General features: G+C 40.6%; 1 protein-coding gene across 1 annotated transcript in view; it reads left to right on the top strand.

Annotated features, from left to right (window-relative positions):
* Positions 1–516: 516 nt before the first annotated feature.
* Positions 517–27,217, top strand: part of itga7 (integrin, alpha 7) — a 33,017-nt gene continuing 6,316 nt past the window's right edge. Inside the window, exons 1-16 of the mRNA XM_070902068.1 lie at positions 517–734; positions 15,735–15,862; positions 16,344–16,423; positions 16,723–16,978; positions 18,402–18,533; positions 19,258–19,365; positions 22,183–22,390; positions 23,070–23,266; positions 23,441–23,529; positions 23,684–23,811; positions 24,046–24,141; positions 24,334–24,395; positions 24,682–24,851; positions 25,250–25,399; positions 26,358–26,473; positions 27,011–27,197. Of these exons, the coding sequence (XP_070758169.1) occupies positions 517–734; positions 15,735–15,862; positions 16,344–16,423; positions 16,723–16,978; positions 18,402–18,533; positions 19,258–19,365; positions 22,183–22,390; positions 23,070–23,266; positions 23,441–23,529; positions 23,684–23,811; positions 24,046–24,141; positions 24,334–24,395; positions 24,682–24,851; positions 25,250–25,399; positions 26,358–26,473; positions 27,011–27,197 (2,325 nt within the window). The remainder of the gene's footprint in view (positions 735–15,734; positions 15,863–16,343; positions 16,424–16,722; positions 16,979–18,401; positions 18,534–19,257; positions 19,366–22,182; positions 22,391–23,069; positions 23,267–23,440; positions 23,530–23,683; positions 23,812–24,045; positions 24,142–24,333; positions 24,396–24,681; positions 24,852–25,249; positions 25,400–26,357; positions 26,474–27,010; positions 27,198–27,217) is intronic.

Genomic DNA, 27,217 nt, shown 5'->3' on the forward strand with positions numbered 1-27,217 from the left:
TTAGACCGTGTGAACCCAACAGATAAAACAGTCTGCTGTCTTTTCACCCTCTCTCTCTCTCTATTCAATAGCCTCCAAGTGTCTTGACAACCTTGCCTGGTATTTTGGCAGCAGTCCCTTGAGTGTTGATGTCAGCTGAGAGAGGGGAGGCAGGGAGGTGGAGGGACTGAGGGGAGGGGGGGAGGAGTGAGCGGGCTATTCAAGGCACTTGTCCTCTGTCTCCCTCTGAGCATAGAGGAGGGGGGAGGCGCACATGCATTGAGAGAAACACACTCACACACACACATATACTAGTAGCGGCCACATTTTCACAGCCTGCTCTTCAGACTGACAGCAGCAAACGGAGTTGAGAGCCGGCACGATAGAGCGAGGGAGGAGGATTGGAAACAAGGGAGCCATCCACAGAGGAGAGGACAGGAGAGGAGAGTACACAGGATTTGCCACATTATTTTCTTCTCTTTTAGCTCTCTGGGAGCCATAAAAGCTGCTTGAACTGAACTTGCTCTGCACCTTGCTATGGCAGCCCCGGTGGGACATGGGAACACCGTCTTCCTCTCCTCTTGTTCCTCTCATCCTTGGACTACCCTCCTCTGGGCTCTGTTGACCCTTTTAAGCCAAGTGCGGGGCTTTAACCTGGATACTACTCACACACTGCACAAGTTGGGAGACCGTGGCACCTTTTTTGGTTTCTCTCTAGCACTTCACCAACAGCTTACCCCAGAGCCTCAGAGCTGGTGAGTGGGTGAATGCGGCACTGAGCTTGCCCTGTGTGTCCTGTGCGGTTCTGACTTTTTCATTGCACCTTACATAGTCAGTTTAAATGTGTGGTATCTTGTATCTGCACCTGCTCCTCGTGCAAAATCTTCATTATACCATGAATCTTCATTTTTTAGGGCAGGTAAAAGATGTAATTTGAAATGTGTGGCTACTACAGTCAGCATGCACCAGTTCTTAGATTTGCTAAATCATTGTTACACCCATAACTCTGAACTGGGTGCAGGAGTTTGAGCATGTTTATGTGCAGCATGTACAGCAAGAGCAGCCTGAGCTCTGAGTTAATAGACGATGATTTACAGTAAGTGGAGAGTGGATGAGAGTAGGCTTGCTGACTCAGCTTCTGAAGAAGGGAAAAAAGGGTTTTGTAAGTGATTTTAGCAGTTCAGGTCTGATGCTGACTTCAGGGGAGTGGAGATACTAATGTGTCCTATAGTGTGTGGAGCTGTGAGTGTATTTGTTCAAGGATGAGTTGTACATGTGTGTGTCTATGTGACCGTGTTTGTTTTCAGATCCGCTGTTTGCCAACAGCTGTTTTTGATGTGTGACTGGAACACTGGTGAGCCCTTTCCTCCAGAAATCATGAATAAATTATAACAACAGATCAGCCTGTAAATCTTTGGAAATGTTTACTGCATGACCTTAAATTTACCTCTCCTGAAGCCTTGCGATTAATATTTCATCTAATGAGGTGCCAGAGACAACAGTTTTGTAATATATCCATAGGATTAGAAAGAGCCCAGAGGTCTGTACTGTATTTTCCACGACAAATTCAGTTGGCACAGTTATCCTAAACGTCCCTATACGTTTACAACTTCAAAAGTTTGTGTTATACATGAATATAACCAGTGATGGAAGAAGTATTCTGGTCCTGTACTAGTAAAAGTACTACAATGTAAAAATACTACATTACAAGTAAAAGTAAAAGCATATATATATATATATATATATATATATATATATATATATATATATATATATATATATATATATACATACACACTCTCACTTAACCTGCAAAGTAACTAAAAAAGTACAACATTCCTCTCTGAAGTGTAGTGGGGTAGAAGTATAAAGTTGTATATAATGGAAATACTTGAGTAATGTAAAGGTAGCTCAAACCTCAGTACTGTAATTTATTACTTTCCATCACTGAATATAACAAATTCAACATTGATGTAATGTACATCCTTTAAAATCAATTCAAACACTTTCTGAGCGAGAGAATTAATTTACTACAGGTCCCTGTTTTAGAGCTCCATATTTAACTGTTGGCTCCTCAGTTTACTCGGGCTGGAGTCGTCCTGTCGCCTGGTAAGACCAGGGGAATGACATCAGCATTCAGGGACACACGGACCGTCAGTGCGAGAGTCATGTCACCCCTCTGAAACTTGTTCACTGTCCAGCAGCAGTCCTGGAACTTATTTCAATAACTGACAGTAAGCTGAAAGTATTTTAGAAAATGTCCGTGCTACAGCAGCAGAGTTAGTGCCAGGAGGCAATAAACTGGCCTGATGTGCTGATGTGATGCACCTACTGGAAGAGAGTGGGATGAATAATGCTGCTGCCAGTATGCCCTGACGTCACACCCACTGTTTGCATAGATGACTTGATAATAATTTTATCCCCATCACAACATTTATCACAAGATTTTAGAATTTATGAGGTTATGAGTTGTTCCTGTATAGAGAACCTGCTGGGAAGCTGACTAAATGTGGTCAGAAATATTCAATAATTAATGATTTATACATATTTTTATAAAATATTAGCGAGTCGCTAACTGTGTCTGCTGTTTGGTGCTGGTCAGGTAGAGTACAGTGGGTTTTTAGAACTTTGATGCCTGCTTCAGCCGAAAATGACTGTGATATTGTTTTTGCATAGTCATTTGATGTATTGTTATTATAAAAAATACTGATTATAGCCACTTTAAGTTTATCTGAAAGATTCACCATATTTGACCACATTTTGGAAAGTGACTCAGAGAGGCAGAAGAATAATATTCTGGTGGGGAAATAATGACTCCTATATTTATTAATTTAATTGTTAGCCTAAAAGACATCAAAACTGATTACATCGTGTGTAAGAAATACTGAAATTAGCCAATAAATTATTGCACCAATGCAGAATGTATGCCTTGCAGGCTACTCAAACCCAAATTCCCAGAAATAAAAAGAGATCGTGGCCTTTCATCATCACTATGGACTGTAGGAGTGCAAAACATTTTGATTTGATGTTATTGCACTTTCAGTGAGAGAAATGTATTATTCAGATAGCAACACAGCAATTATCTTTCCTGTCTGAATAATACATTTCCATTAAGCTTCATGATGGTGCCCTCTCTGTGTTATTGCAGTTCAGATTTGTGCGTTTGTGAGTTTTCCAAGTTGCTCTCATTATTATTGCTGTTCTTCTGATACACCCACTTGACACAATTAGCCTCAAACTTATTGTAATTAGATGCTATTGACTCATTTTCTCTTTATATTATGAAGGTTTGGGTTACCGTCGCCTGTGGTCATACTGCCATGCGCTCATTGTGTGTTACGCCACCGGATTCAATGGTGAAAATGATATTACCACTTTGATGCTCTGTTCTGTGCTTACTCATGGTTGTATCACACACTGCGTAATGCTAAAGTGCTCATAGAAATCAGCTTAGTCATACTGTCACACTTGTAGAGATTCATCTTCTCTGGTTTTCTCAGTTTGTTGGAGGCTCAGGAAAAAACGTTTTCCCTAAGGCATCAGAGAAGTGATTTCTTCAAAAGCAGGACCATACAATGTCGGGGAGGAGACGTTCAGCTTCAGATACAGCTGGCAGGTTTATCTAATGAATGTCTTTTTGTTCAGTTTTACAGTCTCTCTTCAGTACAGTGCAGCAAACCTAATGCTCCTTTTCAATATGACCAAGGCAAAGGTCAGCACATGTGACACAATGATCTCATACTGACTGATGTGCTGCAATGAGATCCTGTTCAGTGACATGTTGGGAGGAAGTAAAAGTATGCCACACTCAGACGGGGATAAGAGCCACGATCTGGTCTCCCGAACTCTGGTAAACTTTCTATATGATCTGTCTTTGTTGACCTGAAGCAGAAGCACCAAGCTGAACTTAGGGGGCTTCTCCTGCTGCTGATGCCAGACAGAGGATGAGATGAGAGGGTATTTCAGTCTGAGTTATGTGTGTGTCTGCTATTTATACTGCTATGAGAAGTGCTTCCGCTAATAGTTCACTGCCTAGTGAAGACAGGAAGCCCCGAGCTTAATCCCTGCCAATCTTCCAGAAATCAGCTCCTGCTTGTTTATACATTGTAATAAATCTGTCAAACAGAAAAACAAAATAACCCAACCTTATATAGACCTATATAACCGACCTATAATAGATTTATATTTATATATATTTAAAAGACAATAAGGGCAATTGGCAAAGACCAAAGTGGTGGAGCGACATACAATGTGGCTACAAACACTATGCTGTACTGCTGTCTGTATTCAGGATAAGCTGATTCGACATACTGCAAGCTTTTAATGTCGCACATCAATATACTCAGAACAAACCCATGACAGCATGATATATAAATGTTCAGCTCACTGCCAAAGGTGTGTAAATCATACTGTACCACCAACATGTATGCTGGAAAGCGCCGAGCCTCGCAGTTTCAGGTCATTTCTTTACATTGATCTCTGCCTCATGATTTAATGTGAAGGTCTTTTCTTTTTCAGAGTGCTTTGACAAACGTGGGGGATGGCAGTTCTGCTTTGCTGCACTGTTGTAGGTCATCTGTTATTGTTTCTTGATGAAGGATCTCTATCTGGCCTTGAAAGACATCTATTGTGCATATTCTCTATTCTGACCCAATTGTTAGTCTTCCCTTTGTGTTATGTTTTGAATCATGGCAGTAATTTCCTCTTTCTGAACAGGCTTTTTATTGGCCAATTAATGTCTTTTTCCCCCAAACCACATCAGTTTGTTTTTGGCCACAGCATAGCCACACATTGTCAACATTATTAGGCTGTAATTCATCGGACTGTCAGGCTGTTGATGTGAGTAGATGTAGAGTTGGCTGTGTTGCGTTGCTGTCATAGAGAAAGTAGAAAGTCTCAAGTTACAGTGAGGTTCATGTTTGCCATGGATTTTGCTTTGGTGCCTTTTCTGAGGTCAGTCTCACTTCCAGTGGGGCTGCAGGTAGCCGATATAATCCCAGACATCTAGTCTGGAGCTCGGTTTCACTGGCTGAGTAAGAATCTAAAACAGAGCTTTCTGAAGCTGAACAAATCCTCTCATTGAACTGGAGGCTTGATTAACACAGCTTAAAAAACAAGAGTGGAGTGTGGAAGGGATTTTTGGATGACCTCCAAAAGGTTACAGAGATTGCAGGAGAAGTCAAATGCAAAAGATAAGAACCTCAGCACTGTGCAGGTTTAAGTTATTAGGAGGCAACATTTATTTCTATAAAAGCAATAGTTTGACACTTATATACTTATTTGAACATCCATGTAACTCTCGTGTGCTAAGTTTGAAGCTATAGCCAGCAGCCGGTTAGCTTAGTTTAGCATAAAGACTAGAAACAGGGGGAAACAGCTGGCTGCCTGGCTCTGTCCAAAGGTAACAACATCAGCCTACGTTGAGTTTTTTATGGGGAGGTTACTATTTGTTGGCCAGTCACAGTAACTTCCTATGTGTACAGATTAAACAAATGTGATACAACGTGTTAATTAGAGGTGCTCGTAGATGGATTTTGACAGAGCCAGGCTAGCTGTTTCAGTCTTTGTGCTAAGCTAAGCTAACTGGCTGCTAGCCGTAGCTTTATATTTACCGTACAAACATGAGAGTGATATTAATCTTCTCATCCAACTCTCGGCTGAAAGGAAATAAGCGTATTTTCCAAAATGTCAAACTTTTTTTCAAGTCTTGATAACTTTTATTTTGCTGTTAAATTGTGAAAATCAATATTTGGCTTATGCCTCCATGAGTCAAACACAATATCCTTCCACATCTTTAGTTTAATACACATATCAATGAGTGTAAATGGGGCCCAGCATAACTGTTCCACACATTCATATCACAATGAAGAATTTCTGGGGGCCAATTTGCATTAAAATAGCCAAATAAAAGCCGCTTTTTCAACCCCATCTTAAGAGTTGAGAATGAACCTTCCCCCTTTTCCCTCCCTAATTCAATTCATGATTTTTCTCCTGCTCCCTCTCTTTCTCTCTCTTGTTGCTAAGTCTTCCAGAGGCCACTCACGTGAAAGCCTCGTAAATGTAGGAACTCACCCCGTTGCAGTTCTTATTTATATGAGAGATCAGATGGAGCAAAGGGTATATAGCATAGGCTTTACAGTCTGGCACGCACACACACACACACACACGATTAATGCTCTTTACTAGCTCCCACTTACTCTTTGTCTATTTAGCATTCTCCCATTCCTCCACACTGGGCTGCCTGGGCTTGGACAAAAGCTCGGTGGGAAGCAGCGCTGCCTGGCAGAGAGCTTTCAGGAATATTACTCTGCGAACCACGTGCTCACTGGAGGGAGAGGGACAATCTGCAGAGTCAGGAGGAAACATACAACTTATTTGAGGGATTTGGCAGTTTGGCAGCGTAGGAGGAGCAGGAATTGATTCTGCTGTCCTGAGAAGGTCAAGTTTTCTGGCATTTTGTTAGATTATCAGTCCAAAAAATTATTGCATTTGGTGTTAATGTCTCATGTTGACTGACTCTGCTGTTAGGTTTACTTTCCATGTTATTTGATAAAACACTCAGCTGCATTACCTTGAGTTGACTACAAATATTGTATGATCTATATGTGGGGGAGGGGTTGAGGGCCTGATGGGGACGGGAGCTGCAGGGATGAATAAATCATGGATGGCCTCCCCTTTGATTAAATATGTGTGTGCGTATGTGTGTGTGTGTGTGTGTGTGTGTGTGTGTCCATTTGGAGGCAGTTGTGTTGACTCTGGTAAAGAGGCAGTTTAATCAATCAGCTGATGGCAGCGCTACTGGGGACTGATACAGAACTGAGGTTGGAAAGAAGCAGTGAAAAGCAGACAGGAACAGGAAATTACAAAGAATGTGGAGGCTTTTTGTTTGTATTTATTAAAAGAGATTACGCAGGAAAGTCTTTGGATACAAACGGTCTAATTACTTGAACGTTTTAAACATTCTTTATATAGATGCCCTTTGAGTTATCACTGTTGCTCGCTTATCTTGTCTAATTTCCTCGAATAGTTATGTGCTGATTAGGTCCATGGATGTTAGCATGTGCCATCAGTGTCTGTATCTTGTGTCAGGTTTATGTGAATCGCAACCTGCGGACTAAGACAATGTTTCAAGTCTGTCATAGATATAACTAGCTAAGATGCACAAGCTCTTTGTAAGTTCAACGTTAGCTAATTATAACTTGTTTACTAAGTGGGATTTATGCTTAACTAAATCAAAACAGGCTGTACCACAAAAAGTAGTTCTTATATAGAGAATAGTAAATATTTACACCCAGTAACTATCAGGTAACTGTTGCATACATTGTGTACGCTAACTGAAACATTATCTTGCTAGTAAATAACCTGTTTATATTGAAGCAAAATAGGTAATATTGAAATATGACCTACATTTGATCAAAATGTTGTTTTACAATGACGTAAAGTGGGAAGATGACATTTCACAAAAATAACACAATAAACCTCAAACTACAAAACATTATGCCAATAACATTAAATGCTAAATGGTAGTCACACTAAATGACTAGCTAAATAGTGTTAGTTATTAGCGTAATTGTTTCTTTTACACTCATGTCAAACTACATGACTACTACAACATCTGAAACACGCATTTCTCCATGTATGCACATATAAATAAAACCAAGTAATACCTACATTTATGAAGGATTTGCAGTTAAGTTAAATACACAGCCCCTAAAACTATAATTTTTGACAGTTCTTAGCTTGCAATGCTACATCGACTTTACACACAAGTCTCTACTAAGACATTTCTTAAGTTTTAATTGTGTAGCTTGATTTGGTAAATCACCTGTTTGAAACTAGCTTTTTGTTAAGAAATTAAGTAGGACTTTATACACAAACTTAGTGATGGATTTACGAATAGCTGGTTCAACCTAATTCAGGACCTGTATGGGGATAAATGAATGGCTCGATCCTTGTTGTGATTTTGAGGAACATTTCTCTGCTGATTCCTGAAAGAAGTAGTTAATTTTAGAAAAGCCCAAAATACATCATGTTTTGGCTTACACTCATTCATCAGTGACAAATGATTAATACCAGTTGGAGAGCTTTTTTCATCTCAGTAAAGTCAGTATGAATGGACATTAATTTGACCCATGAGAAGTACAACAAAGGGAACACAGTTGTCAACCTGTAAATATGGCTGCCAGTGTTTTGTAATTATGATTATCTTAGTTTTTATCTAGTTGGGGGTGAGACACCAGGTTTTTATCTCACTAATGTGGAAAGAAAGCCAAACAGGAGCCGATATGACTAGAATGGCAAAGACGCAATTAGTAGCCTCTCACATCAATCTTTATTCAATAATTATGTGGATAATGAATCTCCTCTCTTTGTTCTCTTTGCTTTTCGGATTTTCTCTCCTTCATGTATCTCTTTCTCTCTCTGCGTCTGTGTCTTATCACACATTCACACACAAAGAACATCTTAGTTTCCTCCAGGACGAGGCGACATGCAGGTCAGGTGACCTAGAAGCTCTAAATTGATCATAGGTGTGACACTATTGAATGTGTTTGTCTGGCTGGGTGATAGCCCCGCACAGGGTGTTTCTGTGTTTTTCACACCTTGCATGCTGCTTGTCCCAGCCCCAGTCACACTTTAAAGAAAGAAAATAAGAAAAGGAAAGAAGGAGCAATTAAAACAGAGGCAGAACATGCGAACCAAATAGAGTAGATAGACAGATCAATAGATGGATGAGTAGATAAGGGGGGAGAATAAAAGGAGGAGATAAAAAGAAACAGGGGAGGGATGGTGTAGGGGTTATGTCCTCTTTACACTTTGGACCTGAGGGCCAATCATTACCCCATCTATGTCTGGAAATGGCCGTTCACTTATTGATCAGTAGTGGGGCAGGTGGTGAGCTTAGGGGTTGTTAAAGATGCATGTGAAGTGAGGATGGGGTTACCATTGTCCTCTAAAAGCATTCCCCTTCCTGAAATACACTTTCAGTGTTGGATAGAAGTTCATAGGGTTTTAGCTATTTATTTATTTGTTTTGGTTTGTTTTTTATATTGATTAAATTGTTCTCCTGATTTCCTTGAACAAATTGTTTAAGCAGGAAGTTGAATCACATCCGTGGGCAGTTAACCGCAATATACCAAAGCTTGGCCTGGCAGCTGTTTCTGTCTTTCTTATTTGCTCATTATTGTACACTACCCAACCCCTTTTTTGTCTCTTCTTCCCAGAGTGGGAGAGAGTTGAGATGTTAAAAGCTTGATGATTCACAGCTTTGTCACCTCATTCTCAGCTGTCATCTTCTCATCAGCAAAACTGAAAGGAGAAACTGGAGTCAGGTGTGAGAGTGGGCATTTACTGAAACAGGCCCTTTAGCTCTGTTTTATGAGACTGATTGTCACAGCCGATGTTGTCGGACAGGCTGCAGTCAGTGTGTTAATCCATAGTTTACACAGTTGTTGCAGCCTCCTGTTGTCTGGTGTGTATCTGCACATGTGCCTATGTGTGTGTGTGTGTGTGTGTGTGTGTGTGTGTGAGAGAGAGAGAGTTTATGAACAAATACTCATTTCATTTGTACACTCATACCTCTATTAATGTCTGCATGCTTGCACATGTTTTCCTTTGCTTGTATATATGTGTCTGTGTGTGTTTCTGAGTCCAGGTCAGAGGTCACAGTCTTGCCTCAGGATAACAGAAGGCCTAAAGAGCCCAAGGCCCCCATGCTGATCCTGTAGAGCCACTGTCTATAGAGCAACAGCCTCATGCTGCTCTCCGATGGACAGATGTTAAAGGGTGTGAGCATACAGATTAGGTGGGATCAACTGAAATGGTCCTGACACTAAATATTGGAAATGCTTATGGTGTATTTGGATTCAAGATTTCACAAACTTTATTAGCCTTCAAAGGCCCATGCCTGGAAAATTCCAGGGAAGGGTTGGGTTTAAAAGAATCCGCAGTTAAAAATTTCAGTTGCTCTTTAAATTGATATTCGGAGTAAAATTACAAGAAAAAGCTTCTGTCCCCTGAAGCATATTGTTTGGATCACAATGAGGCCCTTAACAAACATCTGAACAGCATCCCAGTCTTTTCTCTCTCTCTCACACATCATCTGTCTCTTATTTTTCCCCTCTTTCCATAACCAAACAAAACATGACTTTTCTCAGAGGAATTCTCATGGTATTACAAAATACTGACTGTGTATTGATGTATTTACATGTAGGCATGCTGCTATTGCCTTGCAATATTTTTTCGGTAACAAAGAAAATACAGCCTTTAGCTTAATGTTTAGAGTACATCACATTGATTTTGAAAAAGGTTTACAGCAGCACAAGAGTCGGGGAGCATTCATCCTGCAGTCGAAAACATGAAAATTGACTAAATGGGATTTTAAAAGCTGCAAGTGCAAGTGTGTATGGGGGCAGGCTGAACACTGTTGAACTTAATCATGTTTTAAGGTTGTCAGTCATTCAGTAAGAGTTTGGACTGTTTTCTTGATATTTTGAGAAAGAGGGCTGGTCTGAATGTTGGTTACATGTGTGATGTATTGTTGTCCAGCCTGTCCTCTCACTCTCACTGCCTGTATGGGAAGCTGTACGCAAGGGATGTGACTCCTGAGAGTGGGGGAGGAGTAAAGGGATGTGTGTGTGTGTGGATGGGTTTTGGATGGGGGAGGTTTGGACAGGATCGTGGAGAGAATGAGTGTTGGGGTCACTGCACATGCTCCCCCTCAATGAACACATGGGTATGAGTGTAGTGTAATGAGGGTCCAGTGTGTGACTGTCATGTGTCTGTGATGATTAGCTGGAAAAACAAGGATGATTTTTACGACAATGGAGGGTGGGGTTATAAATCAACCTCCAATAAGCAGAGGCACATGAATTTCAGGGGTTTTGGTTTTGTGTTGTAATACACTGTTTCAATGACAGCAGCTGATGAATTTATCCTGGATCATGTATACCATATTCATGATTCCTAGATGCAATCAAAACCACACACATACAAAAATGCTTTCACTTGCTTTGTTGGGTCCAAAATCAGTGTTGCACACAGTAGCTGAGCTTTTGTTTTTGACCGCCAAGACATGATAATAATATAACAATATTACCTTTTTTAACCAGGAAAGAGCTTCACTGATATTAAAAACCTGCTTGCCAAATGTCCTTGATCAAGTGTCCAAGATAGCAAGATCACATAGAACATAAACCATAAAGGTTTTGGTGGGATATTCAAAGTAAGACTAGTACTACCCCGGACCCTGGGGTACACCCTTGCTCACATTTAAAAACCTTGAGTTGAGCCTTTGCTTATAACATGTTAATTGCTTGATTGAACGATGACTGACACTTCTAATTTGTGATGGGTAATGCAAGATGTCTAGACTTGGTAGCAGTGCATATTTTTGATGCTTACATGCACTGTGTGACTACGTTACTCTACATATATATATATATATATATATATTATATATATATATATATATTATATATATATATATAACAGTGCCATGGCTCTGTGGACAGCAATGTCTGTGGGTCTGTCTGTCAGTCGTCCACCACTTTGGTCCAGACTAAAATATTAAATATCAACATCTACATGAGGCATAGCATCAGCATGTTAGCATGCCGACATTAGAATTTAGCTCAAAGCCCTGCTGTGTCTAAGTACAGCCTTGGAGCCACTACCATGGCTGTAGACTGTTAATCTTGTTCTAATCAGTTTGTCAGGGGGGGTCACTGATGCAGGTGGGGCCCAGGTGCATCATCTAATCTGTGTAAACAACCCGGCAATGTAAATTACACACACACACACACACACACACACACACACTTCAGTTGTGCTGGTGCCGGCTCTGTGGCGTCTGGTTTTATGCGGGTATTTCTCTAGACATCGTCACCGTCACACTCAACACCCTGATATCTCCTCCAGGCTCAGTCTGCAGCAGCAACAACATACCCACAATCACTCATATTACACACACACACACACACACACACACACACACACACACAATCCATGTCAAATGTCGGTTTACTGAAAGATGAGCTTGGCAATGGAGATCATGATCATAATGTCTGACTCAATCCTGAACAATGGAGGGAGCTAAGAACTGGGTAGAGGGCACTCGAATGAAAGCATTACTCAACCATGACATTTTATCTGTGTCAAATGTGAGACATGTGTGCCTGTCTGTAAGTTGGACATTATTCAACTCTAACTCAGTCACTTAACTTCGTACAAAGACATTCACACATCAAATGTACAGCTGTGACGATTGTAAGGGACAGCCAGACAACATGCCCTTGACTTCTTAAATCTATTTTTAAATGACTACATTTTTCACATTTTTCAATAGTCAAAAACCCAAAGATATTCAAATATCTATCACATGAGAGAAAGAAAAGCAGCAGATCATCATAATGAGAAGCTGGAGCTTGTGAATGTTTGGCAATTTTGTTAAAAAAAACCCCGACTGAAATGATAAATCAGATATCAAAATAATTGCGAAATGTATAATTGACTACTCGCATCAGCTCTAGTCTGAAATATTTTCTCACATTTGAGACTATGGATGCATAGTATTGTGCTTGTAAAAAGTGTTAAGATTATTAAGTATTAAAACTATTAGTATTATTAGTAATTCATCCTAAAAAAAAAATTTAATTCTTAAATGAGGTGTCACAACTTATCTTAAATGACAATTAAATTTGTGCTATTTAATTATCTGAAGTTGCCTAAATACCAATAGTTGCAGAATTATCAGTCTCTTAGCCATGGTATACCAGTTTTAATTTATTCCTAACCTGTCACATGTTAGTAATTTTATGGGGCTTTTTGGTGAAAGATGGATTCAGAATAATTTGATCTGTCAAAGTTGGCTGAATGTTATGTTTAGGCACTTGGACAACTCTCTCCTCCAAATACTGGCGGTATAACAGCTTAACAGACCTCCCACCTTACACCCTGACACCTGCCTGTCTATCTGCACATGTGGAGTGGAAAGAGAGATATCACCTTAACTCCTTAACATAAGCCAGAGCTCCCTGGAATGTCGAGCTGTATTAGGGATCAGATCTTATCATGTTTTTTTTAAAGTGATATGTTCTTCCACTTTATCAGATCCCTTTTGTTTAACACATGTTTGCGCTAGCTTAACATCGTTTGGTCAGGTTTCTCATGTGGACCACCAGTGATGTGTAGCAGTCATTATTTCACATGGGATGTCTTGACTTGGGCTGTTTAGGGTTCTCACTCATTAAGGTGAGGGGGAGTCATTCCTGAGGCATGCACGGCTGCTCCTCAACAGTAGCACTTGTCAGGAAGGAGAAGGCAGGAGTAGAAAATAGAAAGTAGAGCCGTCTGGCAGTCTGGGTGGTATCAGTGGTAGTTTCTGTGTGTGTGTGTATTATGATGGGAAGGATGAAAGGTTTTTTTTTTTCACACTGGAAGAAAAGACTCAGGTTGGCATCTTTTGTCATGGTGTAAAATGAGTAAGACTACCACTACGTTTGACTCACCCCTTTCTCATCACCTTCAAACTATCTTTTCTCCAACTCTGTGACTAGTGGCCCCATGACACTGTAAACCCCTTCGCCCTTCAGAAAACAAAACTGTTGGACTTTGCTAATGTAAGATCCTAACTGCTAGTGGTAAGATTACACATCTACAATATGCTAATGCAATGTTTACAGTTAGCACTAGCCGCATTTGTGATCTTGGCACTTTGTACGATACTCCTTGATTCACATAGCATTTCCTATTATTTTAACTTGTTATTCAGCTGCAGGGTTACATTTACATTATTCAATTGCCAGATACTTTTATCCAAAGCGATATAGACATGAGGTAAAGTCCAAGTCACAGTAGATCAAGAGGAATAAGTGCCTCAACGTACCACCTGACACAAGTGCCACCATTGTCCTCAAAGATAATTTCATGATCACACAGATGCTGCCAGGAATGATAAAGTGTTTGGCCAGGTCGAAACCACCATTTAAATCCAATATTTCCACAGACATCGATGGCCATTACCTGCACACCATAAAGCGGAAGGGCACAGTCATTGGAAACATTAATTTTAAAGTTTCCCCCAGAGCAAACAATTTATTATTGCTGGCAGACAGTAACGTTAGACATCTGTGGGATCATGAAAATACCTTTGAATGTGTAACCTGTTGCTGAATGAGCGGAAACAATAATGTTTTGCGTAGGGAGTGCTGAGGTGACAGATGGGGCTACGCTAGCACATGCTAATGTTGAGCATGTTATCATGCTGTTTAGTGTTAGTACTGCATACAGTTAGCATGTTAACATGCTAAGCTTGTTAGCCACTGATATGTACATATGTAGATGTGTTAGCTATGTTAAATGCTAATGCTGAAGCTACAGTGGTAACATGCTAACAGTACAATACCATTAGCATGTTAACATGTACACAGGTCGCGTTTTGGTCATCTGTGTATAAGGTATCTTGTCATGTCAAAGTGAAACAAAGTTTGACAAGCTGGTGGACAAGCTAACATTAGCGTTAGATGAAAATTCAGGTCATCACCATGTCCTCTGGGGACTATGAATATCAATTAATTAGTGATATTTTATTATTCACCTGACTTATTCACTATTATTCACCTACTTAATATATATATTAATACATATCCACAATGTGGTTTATCAAACAACGATCTCAGTTATCCAGAGTAAATTGATGAGTTTCTGTGCATCCAACACTCTTGTTATGGCTGGTTTCTGCTCAGACGTCTACTTCTCTGTCTGTTTGTCTGTGCATGGTTCATGCAGTGCTATCAGCTTGCTACACTGTATTTATAGGCAAATACTTCCCAGCTCTAATTTAAGTGTGTACATAACAAGGTAGATATGAGGGGGGCTGGTGATGGGAACTTTTCACACAGGCATTGCAGAGAGTTGTTGGTTATACATTTGAAGCCAAGCATGATCTTTTCCAACATCATTGTTATAATTATATTATAATTAAAAGCAGCAGGCACATTATAACTGCTGTTGTTGTGGCAACCAATTTAAGGTTGATCCCTCTCACTTTTGTTTTCCATCTTACAATCTGCTCTTTATTCTCACATCTCTCTCCTCTGCCTCTGTTTCCCCGTGTCTCGCTTCCATGCATATGCCATGGCTGACGGTGTTGGGTGGAATGTGGCTCAACGTTCGGTTTTTAAATAGCATCCCAGCCCGAATCGGCCGCTCCTAATAAGGCAGAGGGCATTGACACTGGCCCCAAAATATCAGCAACCACCTCACTGAGAATAAAACTTTTCCTTGCCTTGAAAGTGAGAGGTGATTGGTGATAGCTACAGTGTGTTAGTACAAACAAGATACAGTGCACGCACACTCCACAGAGCTGTTTTGAATCAAATTAAAGTCATAGATAACATGACAGCGTGTTTAACTTTAGGTGGTCTCGGCAGGATTTGAACAGTCTTGCTTGAGCTGCAGGTGTTTGTACTCAACAGTAATGGTGACTTAGGTCAGCTGAGGCTATTGTGTGAAATGTGCCACCAGTCACGTGTGAAATAATATGAGAACAGGTGATGCACAGTGACCCTGCCACCGGAAACAGCTGGTTTACAGTCAAATTATGCAGAGTTCTTCAATAGTGTTTAACCACTGCAACTAGAGCTACATTGTAGGTAGTAGTACTCACATGAGCTGTTTAGTTTCTGTCATGTACCCCGGTGAAATCAGCAATCATTCTTTGACACCAAGTTTTGCAATTAAATGTGATGTTCCTTCAGGATCCTTGTGGGGGCACCGCAGGCAGCAGGACTGGGCCAGTTGCGGGGCAGTCGGCCAGGAGCCTTGTTCAGGTGTCCAATCACACCAGAGGAGTACGACTGTGAGAGGGTGGATATTGATGGAGATGGTAAGTGTGGTAGGACTGAAACGATTCGTCAATTAACGGAAAGAAGAAACTAATCGAATCAGTAACAATTTTGACAATCAACTAATAATTTAAAATTGATTCGTTTCAGTTTCTCAAATGTGAATATTTGCTGGTTTTCTTGTTTTTTTAGTCCTCTACAATAGTAAACGGAATACCTTTTGGGGTTTCAACTGATGGCCAGACTAAATGTCAATTTAGACTATAAAAATGGTGATGGGCACTTTTTACAAATGTCTCAACTTCTGTCGTCCAAATGATTAATCAATTCATTGAGCAGATTAACAGATTGTGAAAAAATTGTTTAAAAGTTTATTAGAGATCGCATTAGAGAAAAGTTAGCTATAATTTGAATAACTCCATTGAATTACAAAGTGCTGTTTGTTTACTGTGGCTTGGATCCTAATTGGTTTACAATATGGACACCATTATGATTGGCATTTCCTTCTGTGTTTTCCTTCAGTGAGTCTGGACAGAGAGAGCAAAGACAACCAGTGGCTGGGAGTCACTGTCAAGAGTCAGGGGATTGGAGGGAAGGTGGTGGTAAGTGAAGACCACAGACTGTAAATGTATCAGTGCAGGAAGCTACAAGAGGGTCTTTCTTGTGTTTAAAGTAAAAATGTTGTTCTGCCTCTGACCCAATGATTTGTGAACAGAAAAGGCACATTTTCAGCTTTGGTTCATCTGTAGTCAGTTGTATTCATTTTTAGACTCATGGAAATTAAGATTTCAATCAACAGTATAGATTATCATACTGTTAAAAGTCAAAGGCCAACTGATATTCAAGACACCAGTAAATCATAAAAATGAATGCTCTAATGCCATTTCCTGTCCCTCACCAGACCTGCGCTCACCTGTATGAGCTCAGGCAACGAGTAAGTCGCCCTTCAGAGACTCGTGACCCCATTGGACGCTGCTACGTCCTGAGTGAGGATCTGACAGAGCGAGATGACCTGGACGGAGGGGAGTGGAAGTTCTGCGAGGGCCGGCCGCAGGGACATGAGCAGTTTGGCTTCTGTCAGCAGGGCTTGTCTGTCAGTTTCACCCCAGACAACAACTTCATTCTGTTTGGGGCTCCGGGAACATACAACTGGAAAGGTGAGGTGTCTGATTGACCTGCAGACAGCTGGATCACAGAAACAAGGCTAAGAAATGGCACTTACACAGATATGTTCACTCCTATGGAGAGACTTTCTTACCTTTGTAGTTGGTGCATTTATTATTTTTAGGGCACTAGGTGGCAGCAACAAATTTTTTTAATCTGAATTGAGGGTGTTCAGGCTTGGGGTGTCTTATATTCTGGGATGTATAAATTCAACTGACTTGACTAAACCCCCAATATATTTCTTTCCTTCTACCTTCTAAAGATGTTATGAGTAAATTGCTAACAAACAACTGCATCCAGGAGACAGGTATGAAGATTAAAGAAAGAAAGAAATGTTAATAGGAAAATGTTTTTTAATTCAAGTCTCTAGTTTGTATTGATAACCCCTCTTTTGCCTTCATGAGTACAATGTGCAAGATGTTTATTTCTCTTGGTGGTTTTGATGTTCATTATTGAGTACTGTGGCAATTTACAGTGTATACAAAAAATAGATGAAATACAGTTGCAGCTAATGTAAACTAGAACTGTCTAATTAAAACAGCACTATTAACAGGACGATACTGTTAGAGATTAAAACTATATCATTGATTTATAAGCCAATCAAGTGATTGCGTGCAGTTAATCAAAGAAAGCACTGAGATTTATCTGGTGCAGTAATCAGTTACTGGATTGATTTATTTTGTATTGTCGTAATCTGCCACATGAGATCAATACTGTGCTTTACTGCATAATAATATTAATTTATACAATTCACATTCTAAAACACTGAAATATATGTCTACGTTTTGTCTGATGTGGTTATTGTTTCCAATTTTACTGAATGTTATTTTGTAAAGCCTGGTGTAAGACTGTCTCTAGTGTGTCCACCAAACACAAGGTGTATTTAGATTGATAGAAAGTGTGATTATGTGTGTGTGTGTGTATATGTGTGTGTGTGTGAGTGTGTTGGCCTGTTGCAAATTCTAAGCAGGTTTTGAGTTTGTAGTATGTTCCCAGTGGAAAAGTGACAAAAGGAAGTACAGTTAAACCAGAGAGAGTATGCAAACTAAATAGGGTCAATTTCTGAGTATGCTGTCGATGGAGTGGTAATGAGACAGCTATATAAATATCTTGTAAAACTACATAACAGTTATTAAATCTTAAATACTTTACCGCATTTGTGAAGTTTAATTTCACATTGTATTTGCAAAGTCACAGTTTGATTGACGTCCAACTTTGCACGTGTGTTTAAAATTGTAAAGTATGTTGATATATTTGGTGTACAAACTGCTAAAATAGTACACTTAGAAAGCAGTACAGATTTGGGACATGCCATGTATGGTACAAATAATGTGAGTGTTCTGATGTCTGCTGTGTGTGAAAGTGTGCCAATGTCTCCTTGGTACTTTGCTGCGGCCTCACCTTTTTCCATTCCAGGTGAGATGCGCGTCCAGCTCCTAAACCAGACTCTGCTTGACCTCGGTTTCTATGACGATGGACCCTACGAGGTGGCAGATCAAAAACAACTTAATGCCCAGCTCATCCCTGTGCCCTACCACAGTTACCTGGGTAGGATTCGCCCTCCCTGCTCACTGCTGCCTGTGCACAGGAGAGAAAGAGAGGGCCGGGGGAGGGCGACACCAAGGCTCGGACTGTACCCCAACATGGCTGCCGTAACCACGGCAGCTGGTAACAGTAGCAACTGCCTCTAACTGGTTATTCCCTGTAGATTATTTCGTAAGCCTATCTGTGTGTGACTCACAGATCCCTGAATATGACTCCACCTCATATTTTTGATCACTTTCACATGTGAATGTGGTAAAAAAATGCCCAGAGCTAATGCGGCCTGACATTAATTCTTAAGTATTTGCATAAGTTTGCAACCTCTCCCTTTTTTGGGGGGCGAACAAGGGAAATATTTACCAAAAAAAAAACCCAACCCAACAACAATGACGTTATCCTCATTCCAGCCAACGCCCTCTTCTAAAAACAGAGTACATGTCAAAACGTTTGAGAGAGTGTTGTACAACCAGTGAGGGTACAGTCTGAGCCTGAAACGTCGTCTCTCCACCAGGTACTCAGTGGTTTTGCAGGAAAAAACCGCTGCGGCACCACAAAGACAAAAAAGCAATCAATCACAGCCTGTCTCACCTGCACCTCCCTCTCCCCTTTTTCTTCTCTTTTCACTCTTTTTCCCCCACCCTCACCATTTCACACCCCATCACTCTCCTCCATCACTCCTCCCTCTGCTCTCTTTCTCTTTCTGTCTTCCTTTACCTGTCTTGGGCCATAGGGCTCTTGTTCATGGCTAGCCCCATTGAAGATGCACTGCTGTACAAAACTCTGGAGCCCTCCAGCCGGCCCACACCGTTTGAGGATGTAGCTCATAATAGCTACTTAGGTTTGTAGGCGTGGAGTGTTTTTGTTTGGACTGGACTGGGCTTGTAGTGGAAGTAGTCCCACCCTCTTCTCCGTCTTCGTCTTAATCCTTTCTGCTAATTCCACCTCGTGTCTACGTATATAGATTTTTAGCGTGTAATCTATGTACTCCGTGGGACTGTATCACCTTTACTGTTATGAAGAGACAGCCATCCAAAACGGAAAAGTATCTGTAAAACTATGATTTAATTTAATTTAATTTTTGTGGTTTGACTATTTTTAACTTTCTGCTACTAGCCACTGATTTGACAAAGACAAGCAGATGGTTGTCTCTTCGAGAAGCAGCAGGGTGTTTGTCTGTTCTGTCTGTAGATAACTGTCGTCTGTAGTGTGTTGAGTCAGTCTGCATGTGTGTGCTTGTATGAAGCTTTCCAGGTGGTGGTGGGTTTCTCATAAGTTGCTAAAGTTACTATTAAGTTTAGTTAGTAAGTAGTTTTGTCCGAAAAAAGGGTTTAACTAACAAACAAGACTCTACTGCCCCACTAGCAGCTCTGGGAGACTGTACAATGCTAACATGCTGATGTTTAGCAAGTATAATGTTTACTAAGCTCACCATCTTAGTTTAGAGCTTGCTAGCATTTGTTAATTAGCACTAAACACAAAGTACAGTTGAGGTGGATGGGAATGTCATTCATTCTGAAGACATTTGGTCATTAACCACTATCTGGGAGTATCTGGGAACCATGAATGTCTGTACAAAATAGTGTTCCGATCTGTCTTGTAAATGTAGATATTTCAGTGGATCAATGAAAACTATGACCTGCTGGTGCACAAGTCTGGAGATCACCAATGTCAATAGGGTTCATCCTCTGGGGACCATGAATGTCTTTACAAAATGTCATGTCGATCCATCAAATAGTTGTTGAGATATTTCAGTCTGTACCAAAGTGGTGGACTAAGGTTTGTTTCTTCGAGGAGACGCTTTGTTCTGAATCAGTTGGTGTTTAGTGTCCATGAGTAACGACCCATCGTCTGCTTATCAGGACCTATTTATTGTTATTGTTGGGTTCCGGGTATTACTTCCTAATAAGTGTGTGGATCTGCCATAAATCTCTTCAGTCACATACCTCCAAGCCTGCTTACCCTCCTGCTCTCCATATTGAGTCGTCTCCTTGACAACACTAATTCCCACATGACCTTTTTCGCCTTCGCTTATTACTCACATGCTTCCATTGATCCTAACCAGATGATATGCCACACCTATGCATGCTTACTAAAATGACAGAGACAGTGTTGTAGCTATTATTTTTTCTTTAGTATCATTAAATCCAAAATGTCGCAGGATTCTAGTTGTTTTCTTTATTATGGTTAAATACATAAATTACATCCCAGTGAGCAGTGTCTTGCTGAATAGAAGCATATGTCCTTTTTACCTCAAGGCCAAATCAAATCTTGTTATTGAGAACAGAATGAATCCCTTTATTGCAGGGTGTTAAATGGACTGTTATGTCAAAGCCAGGTTTTCTGGAGGCCTGATGCCACATCCAAGTGGAACAAGAGTAGGAGTTGTCCAAGTTGTCATTCTCAGAAAAAACAAATGTGAGAAAATACGGTCTGTTCCTGCAATTTGTTACATATAGAAAACACACAAGTGAAACCAAACAGTAAGGGTCAGCAAGAATACAGGATTCCACAGTGAAATGCAGTTGTAGCCCCTCCACGATAAAATAGAATATAAAAAGTAGCGCTGAAGGAAGAAATCAAAGTTATGTTTACATATTTGAAGATATGATGTTATGTATATATGCAGTATAACCATATATACACAAAAAGTGTACTGTGCAATATCACAGTAATATGCAACATATAGTGCAAAGACTAGTAGAGAGAATGAGGGCCCCTTTAAAAGCCTTTTGCAGCTTTAAGCTTCCATTCCCCATTTAGTTTTAAAGAGACGACCTTGGAGCAAGCCTGTGTGTTAAAAGCCACCCTGTGTGGAAAAAGTAGCACCTTTGTCTCCATCCGTTGGTTTTTACTGGACCTGCGATTCAGACTGTTGCATTCCACACCTGCCACCCTGGAGCTGCCCACTGTTTGTCTCCCTCTGCATGTTTATTCAGGTCTAACAAATGACCCCCCTCCCCCACCCCATGTCTTCACAGATTATCCTCCCTTTTCACACCCCCTGCATGTTTTTAAACTGGTGAAGCAAATGCATGCGGTTGCTTCTGTTCAGGTGAAATATTTGATATGATGTGTTATTTTTCACAGCTTGATAAGAAAATGTCAACACAATCTGGTTATGAAGCAAACACACACACACACGCACACTTGTTCACTCCTTTGCTCTACCTGATTTATATGCATCCTCACATTCCTTTACACACACACACATAGACGCACACACTCACACAAAAGAGGAGTTGCTTTAGGTTATAAATCTGATTAACGTCCACCCACTATGTTTACATACTGCCTTTGCTTGAGGCAACTGATACAGAGCAGCGGCATCATGAATCTCATGAGACGTTGGGCGAAACCTCATACATCTCCTTCTGTTAATGTCACAACCATTTTTTTTTTTGCTCTTACCAGTGGACACACAACCATTCACCAGCCTCCAGCAGCCTTCCACAAGCGAACACAGCACACGGGACATTTACACCCATCATGAGTTTGGCATAAAATCAATAGTCACTTAAGGCACACATTTCATTAGTAAGAAGATGAGCGGAACAAGCTACACTGAGAGGAGATGAGCCTCTGAGCCCCACGGTCAATACTAACCCCTGACCCTTTCCTCCTCCTCCCCCCCCCCATCTTCTTCTTCCTGTTCCAGGGTTTTCTGTGGACTCGGCCATGGGGATAATGAACCTCGGGGAGCTGACCTTCGTGGCGGGTGCACCTAGGGCCAATCACACGGGGGCAGTGGTGCTGCTGAGGAAGGACAACGTGTACCGGCTGGTACCACAGCACATTTTCTGGGGGGAGGAGCTTGCGTCCTCGTTTGGGTACTCAGTGGCTACAACGGATCTAAACAGGGACGGGTGAGGAAATGCCGGATGAGAAGTCAATGTGGATGATCATCATAACATAGATAAGGGGAGACCAGTGGTGGAAGTAGCATTCAGATAATTTACATATTGAAGTAAAAGTAGAAATACCACAATATAAAAATACTCATTTACAAGTAAAAGTTCTGCATTCACAATTCTACTTAAGTAAAAGTGTTTTCAGCAAAATGTACTTAAAGTGTCATAAGCACTTGTTAGGCAGAGCGGGCCCTGCCAGTGTGAATTATTATGGATGAATGAAGTTATTACAGAACTTAACTGTTGCCGGCTGAGTTGGAGCTCATTTTACTGCTTTGTATAATTGTGGGTAGTTTAATCTATGACAGTGGATCATATTTTATAAGTTGATCACATATTTCACATGTAAAATCCAAAAAATAACTAGTAACCATAGCTGTGAAATAAAAGTAGTGGAGGGAAAAGTACAATATTTCCCTCTCAAATGTAGTAGAGCAGATGTATAAAGTAGCATGAAGTACCTCAAAATAGTACATGAGTAAACTAGTTGCATTTTACCACTTTGGGTGACTGTAGATGAGACAGGGTGGGTTTAAAAATATGTAAATGGATAATAAGTTCTAGGAGCTCCCAAAACTCAGTTAAATGTTTTATAAAAAATTATATTATTCATTTTAATTCTCTGTTTCGCCAGCTGGACAGATCTGATTGTTGGAGCTCCTAATTTTTTTGACCGTAAGGCAGAGATTGGTGGAGCTGTGTATGTTTACCTAAACCCCTTCGGTCACTGGGACGACCAGGCTCGGCCCATCCGTCTCAACGGGACCTATGACTCCATGTTTGGAATGACGGTCAGCAACATCGGAGATCTGGACCAGGACGGATACGGAGGTGAGAACAATGGCTTTTCACGCAGCTTATCAGTGCCAGGCAAAGCCATGACCTCAAGGCTCATCTTATCTTTCCACTTGTCCTCATCATGCTGTGTTTTCTGTTTTAATTTCTATTTAAATGTATACTTTAATTGAATGTTTCACAGTCAAAACTGTTTCTGTATGTGTTTAGATATTGCTGTGGGGGCACCATTTGATGGAGATGGCAAAGTTTTCATCTACAGAGGCTCAGATGCTGGAATTGAAACAAAACCTGCTCAGGTGAGTCATAAGTTTCCAATAACAGTTCATGATTGAGCGAACAGAAGGAAGGAAAGATGAAAGGAAGAATAAAACTGAATAGACCAAAGGAATAAGAATACAAGAGTGGCTGTCTGAGTGAATGATGACTGATCAGTGTTTCTTATCCCATCAGGTGCTTGATGGTCGTGACTTTGATGTGAGACGTTTTGGATACTCCATCTCAGGGGGTTTGGATATTGATAATAACCAGTACCCAGATATTGCAGTGGGCTCTCTTAATGACTCAGTGGTTCTCTTCAGGTGAGAAAAGATTTATTTAAAAACTTAAACTCAAATTTGATAACAATGTGCATTTGACAGGAAACATAAAGGCCCGATTTCTAGCTCTGCAACTCTAAATTCAATTTTTATTGTTGGAATGAATGAAATTCAAGTTTTATCATAAATCTTGCATGTTTATAATCCATTTTAACCATGTTTTAGTCATGATTTGTTCTGCCTACACATCTCTTTGTGTTCTTGTGTGTCCCCAAGGTCTCGCCCAGTCATCCATGTGATCAGAGATATATCTATCGACCCTCAATACATTGATCTGGAGCAGCACAACTGCAAGGGCAGAGAAGGAGTCTGGTGAGAACTGATAATGTGACAAACATCCAGGATAACTGAACTGAACCCAAATTTAAAAAACATAACTAGCTGCTAATGTTTTTGTTGTTTTTTGTCAAAATAATGTGTGATCTCAATCTATAATACTGTTGTAGTTGTAAAAACTGTAACACATATAATGTTTTTCACTCTTTCACCGTCTGCCTTTTTTAGCATGGAGGTCAAAGCCTGCTTCATCTTCGTAGCCCACCCAGAACACTACACACCACACATTAGTAAGTCACACCCATTTTTGTTCTTCTCTCATGTGGGACTTCAGATCACCCCCTTAGTGACAGGAGTCATTTCTATTTACAGTGGAAAGTAACCTTATCTGTGGCGTAACGTTAGACTTTATTTTGATTAAATCACAGCTGTGTAATACTGTATTCCCTCAGATGGAGGTTTCATATATGTTCTGTCCCTGGTGGGCTCTTTAAATGCTCTCAGTGTGTGTCCTGACATTTTCTTTTTTTCAATCCATCTCTCTTCATGCATCGCACTCGTTTTACTCCCCTCAAGCCCTGGTGGTGCTCTTTGAAGCCGACACCGACCGCAGGAAGTTGGGCCTCCCGCACCGTGTTAATTTCCTGGGTCGCAGCTCCCTGGAGCCGGAGTACACTCAGACAGAGGAAGTGGAGCTGCATTGGCAGCGCCACCCTGCGTGCGCCACTGCTGTCTTCCAGCTCCATGTCAGTAACTTAGATCTGTTCATGTTGTCCAGATCAGAAACACCAACTGTAGTTTCTTATTGTGCTGTTAAAATCATAAAGAGTTGTCTGATTCAGTTTGTAAACAATGATTGGTGGTTCTTGGTCTTGGTTTTTGTCTTTTATTTTACTCTGGTAGCAAAAGATGGATGAAAATGATAATACTTGAACAGAGTAAAGGTATATAATGTGTTTATTGACAATCTACCTTTTGTAGAGTTTCAGGGCATTGAAGAGTTTACTTTTCATTCAATATTTTGACATATACGAGTCAAAATGCTGCAAAAATCCAAAATCCCCACTCTTTTGCCCCATAAACAAACTCTTTGACCAAATCTTTTGTTGACAATTAATCTTTTTTATAATCTCTGTCCACGCAGGAGAACATCCGGGACAAACTGCGTCCCATCTCGCTGGCGATAACCCACACTATCAAGCCTGTGCCACCACGCAGACACTCAGGTGCCAAGAGGCTGGAGAAGCTGGCGCCTGTGCTGAGTGTTTCCCCCTCTAACACGCTGCACTCTGAGGTGTGTAACGAAAAGGATGCTTAAGTATTTTATGGTCGGGATTAATTTTAACGGGCTACACTTGCCCGCAGATTACCGCATAAACAAGTCGAGCTTTATGAGACACTTCCCGTCAACAGATTCTTTCTGCAGAAGTTTGGGCTTGTCAAGGCTAGTGAAAGACATCCATACACACATAAAGCATATCTAGCTGAAAAACATGATTTGGGGTAACAACAAAAGCATGGATAAACGTGCTAAATTAGGTTTTTGAAAAAATACGGGGATTCAGACTGGATTGCTTGGCTTGATTCTGTTGATTAAAAGTTGTTACTTTACATGCACCTCAGTTAAATACAATACTGCTGCAGTGAAGATCCTTGACACACATAAATCACAATAAACTGAGTCAGTTTTTGAGTCAGCATCCTTTCCTGGAGCCTTTTGCTGATTCACCGTCTTACCTTCTCTCACACACACACATCCACTGGCTGCATCCATCGTTTTTAACCTCATGCAGTTTTTCCTCCCTCTGATGCAATTAGGGCTGTAACAACATTAATGATTAATCTGTTGATTATTAACTTGATTACTTGATTAATCGTTTAATCTATAATATGTCATAAAATAGAGAAAAATGCCTGTTACAATTCCTCAAAGCAACGCCTTCAAATTTCTTGATTTGTCTGACCAACAGTCAAAAACCCAAAGAAATTCAACTTAATATACGAATAATACGAAGAAGACCATTTGAGAAGCTGCAACTAGTGATTTTTTGACACTTTTGCTTGAAATATAACTCAGTTGCTGATTGATTGTCAGTTGATCGACTAATCGATGAATTGAGTAATTCTTTTAGCACTAAATGCAGTCAAAGCCTTTTTCCAAAATTAACACATTTCAGCATTTACCATGCTGCCTCATTGAATCTTGCACTAAAAACCTGAAAGTAGATGTATCATGTGTTTTCCGTCTGAAGGTGAACTTCCTGCGAGAAGGATGCGGATATGACAAAATCTGCCAGAGCAACTTGAAGCTGAGCTACCAGTTTGGAACACGACCTCTGACCTCCGACCTCTTCACCCCTCTGCCAAAGTTGGTATCTGAGCTGGTGGTCTTTATGATGCAAACTGTCGCCTAGCAACGTATACCCCCAACACAAACAATTATGTGTGTGTGTGTGCATACGAATGTTAACCATGAAAACGTAATATTTTAATATCTGTATGGAGTTTTATTTTTCAACATTCACTTGATTCTTAATTTCTTAATTGATCAGCTGATAGTAAGGTTACCTCTCTAAAGGGTTTAGAAGCTGATACTGATGGATGTATCAGTGCTTGATGAATCATTTACTGGATCAGTTATAAGCCTTCATAACAACTTTTAGGCTGCCAAGTTGTGAAAAGAACTTTTGGCTGTTTATATATCGTGGGTTTATATCATGTCTTGTAGAATAAAATCATGTGAAGTTAGTTATCTAACAACATCTTCAATAATCAGACTCCATTCATTATTATTATTAAAAACTAAAGCAATAATACGTAATTTGTTGAGTATTTTCTTGACAACTGTAAATGTGTGTTTTCCATCTCAATTCCCCCCTCATCTGTCTTCTTTCGCTTCGTGTAGAGATGAGGATGATGTGCAGGTGTTCTCCCTGTCAGAACAGCGGCTGGTGGTGCTGGAGATCACCGTCACCAACATGCCCTCTGACCCCCTGGACCCTGAGGAGGACGGAGATGACGCCCACGCTGCTCAGCTGCTTGTCTCCCTTCCAGACACTCTGTCGTATGCCGGCTCCAGGATCCCACCACAGGTACAAGTCTTGTAGAGGTG

Source organism: Enoplosus armatus, chromosome 3, assembly GCF_043641665.1.
Source record: "Enoplosus armatus isolate fEnoArm2 chromosome 3, fEnoArm2.hap1, whole genome shotgun sequence".
In the NCBI taxonomy this organism is placed as follows: domain Eukaryota; kingdom Metazoa; phylum Chordata; class Actinopteri; order Centrarchiformes; family Enoplosidae; genus Enoplosus; species Enoplosus armatus.